We start from the raw sequence: 16,713 nt of genomic DNA, 5'->3' as shown, positions 1-16,713 counted from the left end.
GTTTCGCTCGATAATGTATTCTGCTCGTCTCAAACCTCTGAGTTTGAGGTTGCACTATTTGCATATACTGGCCACTCATGCCAGAGTAGCATCTGCTCCATTTGCACACTGATTGAGGAGTATCTGTAACATTTGCACAACCGACATTGTCCCAGATGATCGCACTACTCGTCACTTTAAACCGCATACACTCCTTGAAGTCTCAGCGCCCTTTGCACAATGGTCATTGCACCGGACTATTGCAATATTAGTCGTTCAAACTGCTCTAAGTGCTAGAGGACTCTGCATCTTTTTGCACAATTGTTTTTTGTCAATGTCTTTATGTCCCCAAAGTGTTCTGTAAATTGACTGTTTGTTGTACTAGAGCGGCTCCAACTACCGGAGACAAATTCCTTGTGTGTTTTGGACATACTTGGCAAATAAAGATGATTCTGATTCTGATTCTGATTGTGCACATTACTTTCAGTCATCCCTGATTTCTCCCTCTAACTGCATTCAAAATAATTAACAAAAAAAAAAACAAGCATACTCTTGGACACGCTGCATCCAAGTAAAGTAATTTAAAACACTACATAACAACTGTTGGTATGTTATGGACTAAGCCAAACAGTCAAGCCATTAATGAATGTGTATTAGGTATGCATTTTTCTCACCACCATAGCATACAGAATTTGTGGTGCAAGGAACCACAGAGCTTTAGAGCAAGGTTCGGGTAACTGACAGCAGGACAGCAGCTTGACAATGATGACGACAGCCAACACTTCCTGGAGATGAGCAAATAGATGGCAGAGTGAGACAACAGGCCTTTTGTCTGATACTATATACTCAACTGTGACAATATAAAGCACACCTGCACAACTGAATGATGCCTAAAATACGAGCAGAAATATTAGAAAAAACTCAAGAAAAAAATATGATGCAATGCTGGTTGACAACACTGCAAACTACAACCGAAATAATAAATGTACTGTCGTACATGTACAGTAGTAAACAAAACTGACAGTGGTAAACAAAATTAAGCATCATTATCTTGCCCACTACTCTCATTACAGTGTTCAAGTGTACCTAATTTTGTGACCAGTGAGTGTCAGTCATTCTGTCAGTGAAAAAACATGAGCTGCAACTCAAACCTTGTAGTTTCCAGAGCTCAGCTTGCAAGTGTCTAACCCATCTTTGATCATAGTCAGCAACATGCTAAACTGGCAGGGAGTGCTGTTCTCCAGTAGGTGGTGCAGCAGCTTCTGCAAAGCTGGCTCCAGCTCACATGTGTCAGAAGGAGACAGCCACGGAGCTATAAGAGGAAATATGCTAAATTCAGTAAGACAATCAAATAATTTAGTTTAAAATTCCAAGTGTGCTTAAGTAAATCAGTGTTTGAAGCAATAGGTTACAGTAAGTCAAGAATGTTACCAACAGTCATAAAACAACTTATGTATAATTCCTATGAGAAAATACATGAAACATATAAACGCAAAAGTATTGAGAATACCTTGTAATCAATGAATTGAATATATCAATGTCAGCCTACATCCCTTAGGTCCCCTTGAATCTTGCTCAATCAATGCTCCTAACTTTGTGGGAGCAGTTTGGGAAAGGCTGTTTTCTGGTCCCAAAGCAAGTTCCATAAATCAGTATTTCCCAACCATTACTGAGCCAAGGCACAGATTTTATATTAGAAAAATCTCATGGCACACTACCAAACTAAAATGTCACAAAAAGCATATAGAATGGAATAATAATGATTTCATCTCAATTTTCTTACAAATTTAGTGACTCAGTGTGTGCGTGCTGTGTGCCATTATTCTATTGTATGAATTTTATGAATGGCAACACGCGGATAAAGGTTAATCATCTACCTTGCCATCTAGTGGAAGAGCATGGGGAATCACTGCCATATTAAAGGCATAAGAATACTGTTACTTTAAAATAGTATGACTCAAATAAAAATAAAATGGCCCTCCAAATAACTACTTGAATAAGATTAAGTACCCAGACAAAAGAAATACTCAAGTACTGAGTAAATGATGTCTAACGTCTGTATTTGTTTTTAAATAAAAAACATAAAATAGTAATGTGCGAATTCAGATATCAAATTCAGATATTGATACCAACAATATCACTTGAACTAATAATAAATGTAATATTCACTATATATATATATATATATATATATGCTCTGCCTAAGGGTAAAATAATTCAGTCATATTCACTATCAAAATTCGCAATTTCATCCTAGGAGAGTGAAAGCTGTTATAGCTACATAGCTCCCAATATTCCTTATTTTCACATCCTAGTACTTACATTTGTCCATATACTGTATAAATTCATTGGTACAACTCCATAAGAGAGTAATTATAATAGATTACTTACCTGTCAAAAGTTTGTGCACATTTTTAATGATCAGAGCATACAACTCATCCACCTCTTTAACGCTCTTGTTCTCTTTTCCTTCCTCTTCCTCCTTTTCTTTCATTTTTGTCACTGCCATGTAGCGCGCTGACAGGAAATTCAGGGAGGAAACCAGGAAGTCCACGGGTCTGGCAGCAGAGTTAATCTCTTTCAGGATCTGATGGCAGAAACCCTGATAGAGAGTCTCATGGCACAGGGTGGTTTTTTCCTTGTCTCCCACTGTCATGGAGGACAGTTTACACCGAAGCATGATCGTGACGGTGTCGACCACATAGGCGGGGCTGAGTGAGCAAGCAGGCTGCACGCCGGGCCCGCTGACATACTGAGCCTTCAGAACTGACTCCACAGCTGATCCCAGTGAGGATGTGGTTCTTGCAAGGGTCCGGATCAAAGTTTGATCCATTTGTTTATTCCTTCCCAGGTTGGAGGTCATCGCCTTGGAAGAGGCGGCCAACGATGCCAGTAGGAGATGAACAGGCATGATGGAGCCTTCAGGATTTGATGTGGTGTCCTTACTGGTAAGAAATGAGGCAATCTGGTCCAGATTGAGGCGCACGCTGCTGTTCCTGACCACAATTAAATGGACCAAATATACGATGAAGTCTTGCATGGCTTTCATCAGATCCCACCAATCAGAGTTGCTGGTGGAGCTAAATCGTCCTTCCTTGCTGTGCCAGAGGAGAGAAGACACTACGGCCTCCAACAGAGTGCTGCCATGAATCATCTTCAGAACACCATGGAAGTTTTTGCCCTCCACAAGACAAGCAAGTATCCTGAAAAGTTGTACTTGGAATCCTGCACAACAACATGCCGAATCTGGAGCCTCAGAATAACAAGCGGTCGATGTAAGCATGAAGGTAAGGAGGAGAAAAATGGATGAAAGATCCTCAGAGTTTAGACCATCTGGGTTTATGCTTGATAAAATTTGCAGTAGGTCGATCAGCTCTTTGGTTTGGGTGTCACTCAAAAGTACAAACACTTGTCCAGACTGCGAGGACACCATCATATCCTTAACTATGGTCTGTTTCACCAATAAGGACAAAAGCTCCATCTCACCCTTTTGTGCTTCCTGATACTGCTCAAGGGTCAGACAAACATTAGGGGCTTGCGCCGCTGTTAGAACCCCAAAAATCCTCTGCGAGAGTGAAGAGACTGTGGCAGAGAACAGCGGCGGCAACTCAACCAGAACAGAGCTGTGGAAAAGCTCTGAGGATATAAAGGAGACAGAGAGTTGATCTTTGCCTCTGCTGGATTGCTTGCTCAGCAGCGAAGTGACCAGAACATTTGCTATGCAGTTCACGTCTTCCCTGCTCAGGTAAGGGGCCAGCAAAGGTAGATTAGATGTGACAACATACCAGTGTGCGACACGGTGGGAGCTGGAGTCCACACTATTCACCTGCCCGTTCCAAACCTGATCTCCTTCTGAACAAACCCGGAGCTCATCGCTAGCTGAAATAAACCCGACGGCCCTATTTATGGTCTCTAAGGTACTTGGTTCTGAAAGCAGGGATGAGTCCAACAGTACTTTCTTAATCTGTTGCAAAATGAGCAGCCTGAGATGCACAAAGCTGATGGAACTGCAGGGATGTAAACATACAGAGTTTATCTCAAAATTTAGGAGATTCTCTATACTGGTTAAGGCTGCAGCATTGGAGTCAAAAGGTGTGTATTTGCTACAGTAGATGTGAAAGAGTGTGTCTACTTCTATCCAAGTGTATCTGAGCAGAAGAACTGTCTCTCGGGTTTTCTGCTCCCACAGAGATGTAGATACTGTTTGAGAGGCTTCCAAGTCCACATTCCTTTTGGTTTTCTTCTTTGCTCTGTGACCTGAACTCATAACTGCTTTCATTTTCTTGCTTTCTGTGGGCAAAAGTTGCAGCAGGTCGTTGAGAACCTTCTGTAGCTCCTCCATCATGCTTTGACCTTGTCGGACTAAGGGAAGAGGAGAAGCATTGTCTAGAGTCTTCAGACTGAATAAAACAACGTGAAGGAGTTGGCTGAGAGAGAAAAGCTTCATTGATGTGTCTTCTTGCACCTGATCCCCCTTTTCTTCACCATTCACTCCATCGAGCTCCATCTTCTCTGCCTCTCCGTCTTCCTTTACCAGGCCAGGTAAAATATATTTTCGCATGTTCTCCAGCATTACGGAGCAAATCTCTAGGCCCTGCGAGGGAGGTGTGTCCAGAACGCTGGTCCTGAGCGAGGCGGAGACGCAGTCACAGAGCAGAGGGTGTTGAACTTTTTTAGGAGATGGCTGACAGATCACCGAGAGGAGTTCAGAGAAGAAGCGAGGCAGTTGACGGAGCTTGGTGTACGTCTGGAATAGACTGCACAACATCAGCTGTTGGGGAATGAAAAAAAGTCTTGCTTTAGACAGGCAAACATTTAAATTATTCAAGTTTAAAAGAGGCGCCTGTGAGGTGCCAGCCTGTTATAACACAGGGCTCAAGACTGCGAACAAAATAGTCACATATGCGACCCTTTTTTTAACTGTGTGCGAGTAAACATTTCATGTGGTCGCACTTTCGCGAGTGCATGTTTTAATGCTTCCTTAACGCAGTCTTACTATATAAGACATGGTGGTTGAAAAAAACACTTTCGCTTTATTAAGAACCCCCAATGGGCGAGTGCACGTGCGCGTCCAGCCCCCTCACCATGGCGAGAGCAAGCCTCTTCCAGCATCGTCAGGCGAGGAGATGCCGCTGAAAAGGCCGCAGATAATACTGATATCCACTATGATTCATAATGACATGACTTCAAGCCATCCAACCCACTTTTATAATCACCCCCCTACCTGAAGTCTGATCTCCAACTCGGCAAGGGGGACGAATCTTACAACCCTGAGTTGTAACCTATGCTATCTGCTTCTCAGGGTAAAACACTACCTGTATAGTTACATGTTTTGTTGTTCGTTTGTAAGGCTGAGAAGCACTGGGAGCACACAACTCTGGCCTTACGTGTCGCAAGCTTTACAAATTCCGACTCATAGTTGAAGTTGGACGTGTACACCGTCACCGCATCGCGTCATGAGTGAGTCTCACTACACACGCTGAAAATATGAAGCGCTGGCTCAACTTAAAACAAAGTAACAATTTACACTGCACTCAGATGTTTGCAACTTTATCTCAGCTAGATATGTCTAAGTGGCATGTACTCAACACGAGCTGAATTGAAATACATTCAAAATATCAGTGGAAATAGTTACATGTTTTCTTTTTTAACTTTGAGCCAACCCAATTTTTTACAGCGTGTGGCCAGTGGCTAAGGTCCTTATGAACATGTTTCCAACGGTGTGGTGCCTGTTGTATTGTTCAGAAAAAAATAAGAAACAAAAAACAATTACACCGTTTTTTCATATATAAAACTGTTTTTATGGTGAATGCTGTATGCACTCCTAATCCGAAATCCTAATACTACTTCTGTTATTTAAAATGTGAATTTCTTGTACAGTTATTATTTTTATTTATGTAAATGTGTTGTAGTATAAAATACAGTTCATACACAAATATTAATTTTTTTTTTTGCAATTGACATGACATTTTGGTGGGTGATTAGCATTCAAGACAAGTTTTATCATGTATGACTAGTGTTGATCAGGTAGGCATTTTCTTAATTCATTATTGTTTAGCCATGATTTCAAATACATATTCTCCAATCGCCAATGTTTTTTGTGTGATGTTTTATATATATATATATATATATATATATATATATATATATATATACACACACACACACACACACACACACACACACACACTGTACGTATACTAATATGAAGATGAGCTTATCTCACTTTACTCACAAATGTACTTGCAGACATGGAGATCTTAAATAATTTTCAGACCAGTAAAGTGAAATTGGATAACTTCCCACGGGACACTGGAAATCACTAGCTTAACGGATGCTCTGCTAATTAGTTTGAAATGGTTATCGCCCCTGGGTTAAAGTGGTCTGAGGAAAAAATAACTATTACATTAGTTTAGTACTCATATCAATATCAAGTGGCTTAGCTGGGTGCTTTGGAAAGATATCCGGTCACGTAGGTTTCTTTGTTATATGGTGACTTACACACTGTCTTGCCCTTTTGCTATATCATCACACTATTTACATAGCTGATACATAGCTACATACCCCACAGTAGAAATACAGGACTGATGAGGGTTTTCCTGCTCCCCACCGTAGCGAACTGAATTGTTTTGTACCGCTTGGTGGAAATGGTTATGTACTAAATTCCTGTCGTAATAATAAAAAAAAAACTAGTTCAAGACCTGTCTGGCCCGTTGGACTCGTGCTTCCATACAGTCGGCATTAACCCAGGCTGAAGATAACAGCTCGTCCAAGTCTGGTTCAAGAAGCATGTGGTTGAGACCCAGTAGCACCTTCAAACAGCGATACCATGCAGGGATGCTAAAATACAGAGAATACATATTATGTGTTAAAGCACCTCATCACCACATATCTTCACACAAATCTTCAATCCTTATCACTAAATAGGAGTTGAAAATCAATGATTTACCTAGGCTGGGCCTGATTGAAGAGGATTTGTGCAAGGCTTTTGTAAAACTTGAGCTGCACCTCTGCATGTCTTATCCTGTCTGCTGCCACGTTATAAATATCTGCAGACAGAGCCTGGCTAAGGAGCGATTCTGCAGCTAGCAGAGCTAGAGTCCAGCTTTCTGGTGTACAAGGGACATTGGATGGGGACAAATCCAAAGCAGGCACCAACTTTGTGAGGAATTTAAAACACAACATCCTCTGCTCCTCTTCATTTTCTGCTCTACATTTCCTGTAGCTTTGTAGAAAGAACTTAAAAAGCAATGGCACAGTGTTCGACTTTACTGAGTACATGAGCGGCGGTTGACAAGAACCTAATTTGCAAAGTACAGCATTGGCTGGCCGGAGGGGGCCTTTTGTCCCACCAGGGCCACGTTTCCCGGAATCCTCTTTGGAAGGTAGAAGCTCATCCTTGTAGGATGCCAGGTGCTCAGCAGAGAACAGTGATAACTGAAGAATGGAGTCTATCCTAACCCGGACATCTCTGCAAAGCTGCTGGCGGAGACGCAGATGTGTGTGGGAAGGAACATATTCAGCAGATGTCAGCATGTGTCTGAGGAGCAATAATGGCTGGATGAGTTGGTTGGTTACCAAAGTGAAGACTCTGTTTGGATTGGCTTGTTGCCGCTGAACTGATAAATACGATGTTAAAACCTGAAGCAACAACTCAAACAAATGAGCTGTGATGCTGTTTTCCTTTGGTCTCTCCTTGAACTCTTGGTTAAGGATCACTTCAGTTTGAGAGTCCAGTTCAATTGTGTGAAGACACTCACTCGCAGTGTCTGTAATGAGTCCAGAATGATGGGATCCCGAGGGCATAGCTTGTTGCAGTTGACGGCAGGCGAAGGAGCAGACCTTAACTGAGAGACTGACCATGACTTCATACTTGGTGGTGAACACAGATGAGAGCGCAGAGGATGAGAGGATTCCCTGACACACACTCAGCAAGGTGGACACACCTACTGACAGCCTGGTGGGGGTGCCAGCATACTCCTCAAGGAGGTCGAGTAGCAGCTAGAAGCAAAAAAAAAAAAAAAAAAAAAAAAAAACACGTATGTCATTTGTACCTCTTAAAAGTACACTATAGACAGGGGCGCACCAGAGATTTTTGCTACGTGTTCATTTTTTTCGTAGTAAAAGAGTGCGGGTTCTAGACTGGCTTGCCTGCAGTCCAGACCTGTCTCCCATTGAAAATGTGTGGCGCATTATGAAGCGTAAAATACGACAACGGAGACCTCGAACTGTTAAACACATGAAGTACTGTACATGAAGCGAGAATGGGAAAGAATTCCACCGACAAAGCTTCAACATTTAGTGTCCTCAGTTCCCAAACGTTTATTGAATGTTGTGAAAAGAAAATGTGCTCTAACACAGTGGTAAGCATGACCCTGTCCCAGCTTTTTTGGAACATGTTGCAGCCATAAAATTCTAAGTTAATGATTATTTGCTAAAAACAGTAAAGTTAATCAGTTTGAATATTAAATATCTGTATGTACGCAAACATATTACTTTTATATTGTTATGATCTTTCCCCAAAAGGGTGCTATGCCTGAGCGAAGTGCAGTATTAGGGCCAGGAATGTAAAAATTGATGTTTTTTCGTTCATTTTTCTACAGTGTCAAAAAACTTACACTTACAGTTTTTAATTGAAACGTAAAAATATGGGAGTGGGTGGGGGGGGGGGGGGGGGGGGGGGGGTCACTAACAAAGCTTTTAACCACAACTGTACATCAACTTGAGAGTAATTGTGTGGCAAACTTAAGAAATAGTCTAATATGGCAGAATCGAATTTACAATCACACACCTGTGCCATATTGAGCCTCACGCTGACCGTCTTGCCCTGCTTGAGAGCAGTGTGGAGCTTCCGACTGTGAAGAAAGGCATCCAGGCAACTCCACAAGCCCTCCAACACTGTTTGTGTGAACTCGACCTTTTTATTATACCAGCCTGTCAGAGCATATGTGCACCAATCCAGCAGGACCTATTACAACACAAAGTCAAGTACGGCATGATGAATAAATGAAACTGCACACAAAATCTGTTAAAGGAGTTGAATTTGGGTAGTTGAAGGAAGACTTTATCAAATGCTAGAAAACCTAATCCTAAAAAAATAATCCTACTTGTTCCTTGTTGGGCAGTAAGCACTGAGAGGAGATCCAGGCAAAACGCGCTAACTTTAATTTGTCCTCCCATGGAGTTTGAGGACTCTTTAGCTTCAGATGGATGCCAGAGTAGATGGCAGCCATTGTTGCTGCTTCTGAAACCTACATTAGGAGAATGGAAAGTATTAGAGCAACAGGTGAGCAAATTTGGCATATTACACCTTTAAACTTGCATGGCAGCAGTCGCCCATTGGTGTATGAATAGCGTGTGTGTGTGAATGGGTGAATGTGAGGCTTTGTAAAGCGCTTTGGGCACTGTGATAGTGTAGATAAAGCGCTATATAAGTTCAGTCCATTTACCATTTTAACTAAGTGATATTTGAGCAACCGGCAATGCAAGACTGTATCCTTTTTATTTTGTTACCAAAATGCAATATATCAGTAATTTGCCCCTAGTGGTATGCAAAGAATCACTGAATAAGGGTTATGTGCAACCCACTTCTGCATTCAAGTAACTGGCCCGGATGGCAGCAGAACAGTACTAAGTACCTGTAGAAATAATAAACAATGTCTACAATGTCTTTGGTTTTGCGCAAGATGTATTCAAGAACTACCAAATATGATCATATCCAATGTTTAGCCTTCATTCATGTTTACATACAGTATACCAAAACATATATGTATAAATTGAATGATAGAAATGTATTCAACTTTTTTCCAAAAATGCCAGCGATAAAGAAAACAATATTTCAGCAAGTTTGGGTTCAATCCATCATGTCATCTGCCTATAATTATCATAGTTATTGCTGCACACAGGAAATCCGTCAAGCTGTTTTGCGATTTGGTCACGTGACCCACCACATAAGGCCCATTAACGCTGAATTGCTGTTTGGTGCATAGGCACAAACAACAGTCCCCTCACCCAAAGGTGGAAGGAGGCTTCCCTCTCGTCCACCGGGGAGAAATCCAAGGTACAAGCAATGAGTTAAGCGGCAAGAAGTATGCCCACAGCTGCTCGGCACCTCTGACCGGGGGGCAACTCCATAGTGAAAAAGAGTCCAGCACCTATCAAGAAGACTGGTACCATTGACCAAACTGTGTGTCGACGTGAGCCCATCTCTATTTAGTCAGAACCTTTCGACCTTGCACACCAGCTCAGGCTCCTTGCCTGCCAAAGGAGTGACATTCCACGTCTAGAGCCAGCTTCTGTAGCCGGGGATTGGACCGCCAAGGTCCCCGCCGTTGGGCGCCGCCCATTTCTCTGCACACCCGACCACCTTGACCCCTCCCACAGGTGGTGAGCCCATGGGAAGGGGGACCCATGTTGCCTCTTTGGGCTGTGGCCAGCCACACCCCATGGGTGCAGGCCCAGCCACCAGGCCTCCAGGTCTGGCTCCAGAGGGGGGCCCGATGGACGCAAGGGAAACCGTGATCCAAAATTGTTACTCTTCAGAATGTGGGTTTAGAGCTCTGCTTTGTCTGGTCCCTTACCTATGACCTGTGTTTACCACGGGAGACACTGCCAGGGGCATAAAGCCCCAGACAACTTAGCTCCTTCGACCATTGAGACACACAAACCCCTCCACCACGATACAGTGACGGCTCAGGGAGGGGACCATCACCACAAAGGGCTCAGGACCTTTCGAATATGAAGAAAATCATTAAGGCGACTCAACAAGCCCTCCATACAGTTTATATACAATAAACAAAAGTATACTATATTTAATATACTTTTTCGCAATAAAGCCTCTACCTCGTTTTTTTTTTTGTTTTTTTTATTACGTCCTGTTCAGCTCCATGGCCATACAGAATGGTGGATCTGTATGCCTTTGTGCTGGAACGGTTTTGCTGTGCAACAGGGGAGTTTGAAATACTCCCTCTGTATATTTTTTAATTTTAAATTATTCTGATGTTTATTGAAAATGCAGATGGACAGAAAAGGGTTTTAGGGAGGGACAGACAGAGGGACAGAGTGGACAGGCGGACTAGGGGTGAAAACCACAGCAGAATAATAGTGAGACAGTCTGGATATTTGAACAGAAGTAACATTACAGCAGTTATTTGTAGATTGGGGGGGCACCCGGATAAGACATGCAATAACAAACCAAGAGAACCAGATAAATGATAACAGAGAAGGACAAGGAAGTGTTACTGACGAGTGGCGCGGTGGGATTCTTTTTTAGTGTCTAAACACCTGTAAGAACCTGTGAGTTGATATGTTAGTATAACCTGTGTTGTTATTAGAGATCTTAGCACAAGTAATTAAAGTCGATAATTTCTGTCGTACTTTTTAGTGAATGAACACTATATCACATGCATGTTAGTCAATTGGTGTACGGAGTTACTGTGCCGGCGACTCAAGGGAGGGTGAGCCTGGCCTCTGGCCTCTACCTTGTTTTTGATGAACACTTGGGCCAACTGCGCCAACACTATTGCATTCTAATGTTGGTGGTACTGTACTTGGAGAGCTCAGTATTAATAGAGGTGGTACTTGGTGCAAAAAGTTTGACAACCGCTGCAATACATAATTCCGAAGGTTGGTGATTTTAGGTCTACAGTATTTATTTAATTGGAAAGTGCCACAAGTTAGCTTGAAAAATAGCATCTAATGTATAATCCTTCATCCTTTGATAGGTTTTTACTTGTTTTTTCAGTAACTGTATCTATGTAATTATATACGATCATTACTGGGCCCCCAAGGTTGAGGTCATTACTAAAGAACTTCATCACACTAGACAATGTATTTACTTTTGCGTGAAAATTAGATGTACTGTAAATTCACTAAAGGTCAAAGGTTTGGACACATTTTCTAGGTAGCAGCTGTGTCCAAACCTTTGACTGGTATAGTGTATGTCCATGTATAGTAAATTAGATTTCAAAAGTCCGAAACATAAGCTCAGAATCAGAATCAGAATCATCTTTATTTGCCAAGTATGTCCAAAACACACAAGGAATTGTTCTCCGATAGTTGGAGCCGGTCTAGTACAACAGACAGTCAATTTACAGAACACTTTGGAGACAAAGACATTGACAAAAAACAATTGTGCAAAAAGATGCAGAGTCCTCTAGCACTTAGAGCAGTGCTAATGACTAATATTGCAATAGAACAGTGCAATGACCATTGTGCAAGGGGCGCTGAGACTTCAAGATGGCGCCTACCAAAAACCAAGATGGCGCCTACCAGTGTGGTCGCCTCGGTAACGCGCTCTCTAGTATTGTTTTTGTTTTTGTGTTTTTCGTCCGTCTTTGGAGACCTTACACGACTCACTTACACAAGGGAAGACCTACTAACCATCAAGGAGGCTACTCCGGACTTTCTGTCACCAACTTTCGCAAATCCGCTCAGTTTTTTTCCCCCGAGTTACTCACCGGAGCGGCGTCCACGGTTTTCGGTGCATGGAGACAGAAGCGGCGCCACAGAGGGAAACGGGCCGGCATTCAGGTGAAACTCCGCAAGAGAGGACACAGATTGGCGTTCCTGTCGATCCACCTCGCGAATGTACGCTCCCTACCCAACAAAATGGACGAGCTTCATCTTCTGTTAAAGACCAGTAAAGACTTCGGACGTTCCGCGGCCTTCACGGAGACCTGGCTTTGCGACGCTGTACCCGATGGCGCCGTTATGCTTCCCGGTTTCCACATTCATCGAGCGGACCGCGACAGGGAATCATCGGGGAAAACAAAGGGCGGCGGGATATGCCTCTATATCAACGAAAAATGGTGCAGCCCGCATTTGGAGTCGCTATTCTTAAACTGTAAACCATTCTACTCGCCACGTGAGTTCGCATCGTTCATCCTGTCTGCAGCATACATTCCGCCTCAAGCTAACACGAACGCCGCACTGCTAACGCTCGCCGAACAAGTCAACGAAATTGAAAAAAAAAACACCCGGACTCACCCCTCATTATTCTCGGGGACTTTAACAAAGCTAAACTCAACCACGAACTTCCTAAATACAAGCAGCACATCGACTGTCCTACCAGGGAAAATAATACTTTAGACCACTGCTACACTACAGGTAAAAAACGCATACCGTGCTATTCCTCGTGCAGCCCTGGGCTCGTCTGATCACTGCTTAATTCACTTAATACCGACGTACAGGCAAGAACTTAAATGCGCAAAGCCTACAGAGAAAACAGTGAAAAAGTGGACAAATGAAGCCAAGATGGAACTTCAAAGCTGTTTAGACTGTACAGACTGGAGTGTCTTTGAAAATTCAGCTGGCAGCCTGGATGAATATACAGACACTGTCACATCCTATATCAGTTTCTGTGAAGAGGTTTGTGTACCAACAAAGTCATTTCGCACATTCAACAACAACAAGCCGTGGTTCACTGCTAAACTTAAGCAGTTTCGCCAAGCTAAGGAGGACGCATATCAGAGCGGGGACAGGGCCCTGTATAATCGAGCTAGAAACCACCTGACTAAAGAAATTAACATTGCAAAAAAAACTATGCAGCAATGTTGGAAAAACAGTTTAGCGCAAACGACTCTAAATCAGTCTGGCATGCATTCCAATCGCTGACTAATTACAAGCGACGATCCCCCCCAAGCTGAGAACAATAGCACACTAGCCAACGACTTGAATACCTTCTACTGCAGATTTGAAAAGGACACTTTCACACCACACACCCACCCTGCCGCACCCGCGACCACAGTCACACCTCTGACTTCTGCGTTAACCATTCATGAACAGGATGTGAGACGCATCTTCAAACAACAAAAGATTAACAAAGCGGCAGGCCCGGACCATGTGTCCCCATCCTGCCTCAAAGTCTGCGCGGACCAGCTCGCTCCAGTCTTCACTCAGATCTTCAATAGATCTCTGGAACTGTGCGAAGTTGCATCCTGTTTCAAACGCTCCACCATCATTCCAGTCCCCAAGAAACCTGCAATCACGGGTCTGAATGACTACAGGCCTGTCGCTTTGACATCTGTGGTCATGAAGTCCTTTGAACGTCTCGTGCTGGACCATCTCAAGAGTGTCACAGGTCCCCTGCTGGACCCCCTGCAGTTTGCCTACCAAGCGAACAGGTCTGCGGATGATGCAGTCAACATGGGACTGCACTTCATCCTTGAACACCTCGACTGTGCAGGGACCTACGCGAGGATCCTGTTCGTGGACTTCAGCTCAGCGTTCAACACCATCATCCCTGAACTCCTTTCATCCAAGCTTCTCCAGCTCAGCGTCTCACCTGCCATCTGCCAGTGGATTTACAGCTTTCTGACGGGCAGGATACAGCAGGTCAGGCTGGGGGAGGCCACCTCATCCACACGCAGCATCAGCACTGGGGCGCCCCAAGGTTGTGTCCTCTCTCCGCTGCTCTTCTCTCTCTACACGAACGACTGCACCTCAGCGAACCCGACTGTCAAACTCCTGAAGTTTGCAGATGACACCACTGTCATCGGCCTCATCAAGGACGGTGACCTGTCTGCATATCGACAGGAAGTGGAGCGGCTGAAGCTGTGGTGCGGCCGACACAACCTGGAACTGAACACGCTCAAGACTGTAGAGATGATCGTGGACTTCAGGAGGCATCCTTTGCCACAGCTGCCCCTCACGTTGTCCAGCTGCCTTGTGTCAACCGTCGAGACCTTCAAGTTCCTGGGAATTACAATCTCTCAGGACCTGAAGTGGCCGACTAACATCAACTCCGTCCTCAAAAAGGCCCAGCAGAGGATGTACTTCCTGCGGCTTCTGAGAAAGCACGGCCTGCCACCGGAGCTGCTGAGACAGTTCTACACAGCGGTCATCGAATCAGTCCTGTGTTCTTCCATCACAGTTTGGTTCGGTGCTGCTACAAAAAAGGACAAACTCCGACTGCAACGGACAATCAAAACTGCTGAAAGGATTGTCGGTACCCCCCTATCCACCATTGAGGACTTGCACGCTGCCAGAACTAAGACAAGGGCGTGCAAAATCCTCTCTGACCCTCCGCACCCCGGTCACCAGCTCTTCCAGCTCCTTCCCTCAGGTAGGCGCCACCGATCAATGCAAACTAGAACTAGTAGACATTCCAACAGCTTCTTCCCTCTTGCGATCAACTTCTTAAACACCTAACCTATAATTCCATTACAACAAGCTGGCAATTTTTTTTTTTTTTTTTTGACTGAGTTCGTTGTCACATTTCTGTGTGGCCAATTATGTATTACTCGTGCACTCACTGTAGTTGTCTCGCCATGCTGCAATATTTGCATACACTGGCCACTCATGCCAGAGTAGCATCTGCTCCATTTGCACACTGTTTGAGGAGTATCTGTAACATTTGCACAACCAATATTGTCCCAGATTATCGCACGACTCGTCACTTTAAACCGCATACACTCCTTGAAGTCTCAGCGCCCCTTGCACAATGGTCATAATTGGCATACATAATTGGCCCCACAGAAATGTGACAACGAACTCAGTCAAAAAATAAAAAAAATGCCAGCTTGTTGTCATGGAATTATAGGTTAGGTGTTTCAGAAGTTGATCGCAAGACTGCATCATCCGCAGACTAATTAATTTCTTTAGTCAGCTGGTTTCTAACTTGATTATACAGGGCCCTGTCCCCGCTCTGATATGCGTCCTCCTTAGCTTGGCGAAACTGCTTAAGTTTAGCAGTGAACCACGGCTTGTTGTTGTTGAATGTGCGAAAAGATTTTGTTGGTACACAAACCTCTTCACAGAAACTGATATAGGATGTGACAGTGTCCGTATATTCATCCAGGCTGCCAGCTGAATTTTCAAAGACACTCCAGTCTGTGCAGTCTAAACAGCTTTGAAGTTCCATCTTGGCTTCATTTGTCCACTTTTTCACTGTTTTCACTGTAGGCTTTGCGCATTTAAGTTCTTGCCTGTACGTCGGTATTAAGTGAATTAAGCAGTGATCAGACGAGCCCAGGGCTGCACGAGGAATAGCACGGTATGCGTTTTTTACCGTAGTGTAGCAGTTGTCTAAAGTATTACTTTCCCTGGTAGGACAGTCGATGTGCTGCTTGTATTTAGGGAGTTCGTGGTTGAGTTTAGCTTTGTTAAAGTCCCCGAGAATAATGAGGGGTGAGTCCGGGTGTTTTTTTTTTCAATTTCGTTGACTTGTTCGGCGAGTGTTAGCAGTGCGGCGTTCGTGTTAGCTTGAGGCGGAATGTAGCTGGATGAACAATACTGCATTCTCATATACTGCATTCTCAATACTGCAATACTGCATTCTCGAAGTATTAAACTTCCTGTCATTCTAGTTGCGACCGTTTGACCACCGAGTTAAGAAAATGTATTGAATTAAGTGACGGCTAGCCATGTAGCACAACTAGCTAACGACCAATTCGGCTAATACTAAAGTCCGCTTTTCATCTGTGAGCAATACAAACAAACAAACGTTACCCTGCCTCATCGGCGTTTATGAACAATTATACACATTTAAGATACAACAATCCATTCAACTTACGATTTCTCAATTCACACGTGTCTCCTGTTTTCACGTTTGTCTGACCCTTCAACTTCCACCCGGTCCACTAGGCAAAAGCAATCGAGAATAAGTGATGACAACAATGGTCAAGAGTTGGTTGCATAATCCAGACAAAAATGGTCATAAACCATATTAATCATTATATATTACGTTTTTAGACCTCTTGCAATTACTTCATTATTTTTTGTGTTCTTCATATT

General features: G+C 43.5%; 1 protein-coding gene across 2 annotated transcripts in view; it reads right to left on the bottom strand.

Moving 5' to 3' along the window:
* urb2 (URB2 ribosome biogenesis homolog) overlaps window positions 1-16,564 on the bottom strand; it is a 29,476-nt gene extending 12,912 nt beyond the window's left edge. The window contains exons 1-9 of one of the 2 annotated variants that reach the window (XM_061666940.1): window positions 16,493-16,564; window positions 12,438-12,576; window positions 9,087-9,230; window positions 8,771-8,947; window positions 6,929-7,980; window positions 6,681-6,819; window positions 2,371-4,750; window positions 1,131-1,291; window positions 654-764 (exon numbers count right to left, since the gene is read on the bottom strand). In XM_061666940.1, coding sequence (XP_061522924.1) covers window positions 654-764; window positions 1,131-1,291; window positions 2,371-4,750; window positions 6,681-6,819; window positions 6,929-7,980; window positions 8,771-8,947; window positions 9,087-9,230; window positions 12,438-12,506 — 4,233 coding nt within the window. In that variant the 5' untranslated portion in view covers window positions 12,507-12,576; window positions 16,493-16,564. The remainder of the gene's footprint in view (window positions 1-653; window positions 765-1,130; window positions 1,292-2,370; window positions 4,751-6,680; window positions 6,820-6,928; window positions 7,981-8,770; window positions 8,948-9,086; window positions 9,231-12,437; window positions 12,577-16,492) is intronic. The other variant, XM_061666949.1, reaches the window with a different exon arrangement.
* Window positions 16,565-16,713: the final 149 nt, after the last annotated feature.

The sequence above is a fragment of the Phycodurus eques genome, chromosome 2, assembly GCF_024500275.1.
Source record: "Phycodurus eques isolate BA_2022a chromosome 2, UOR_Pequ_1.1, whole genome shotgun sequence".
Lineage (NCBI taxonomy): Eukaryota > Metazoa > Chordata > Actinopteri > Syngnathiformes > Syngnathidae > Phycodurus > Phycodurus eques.
Note: the sequence above shows the minus strand (reverse complement) of the source record. Positions and strands in the feature narration are given on the sequence as shown.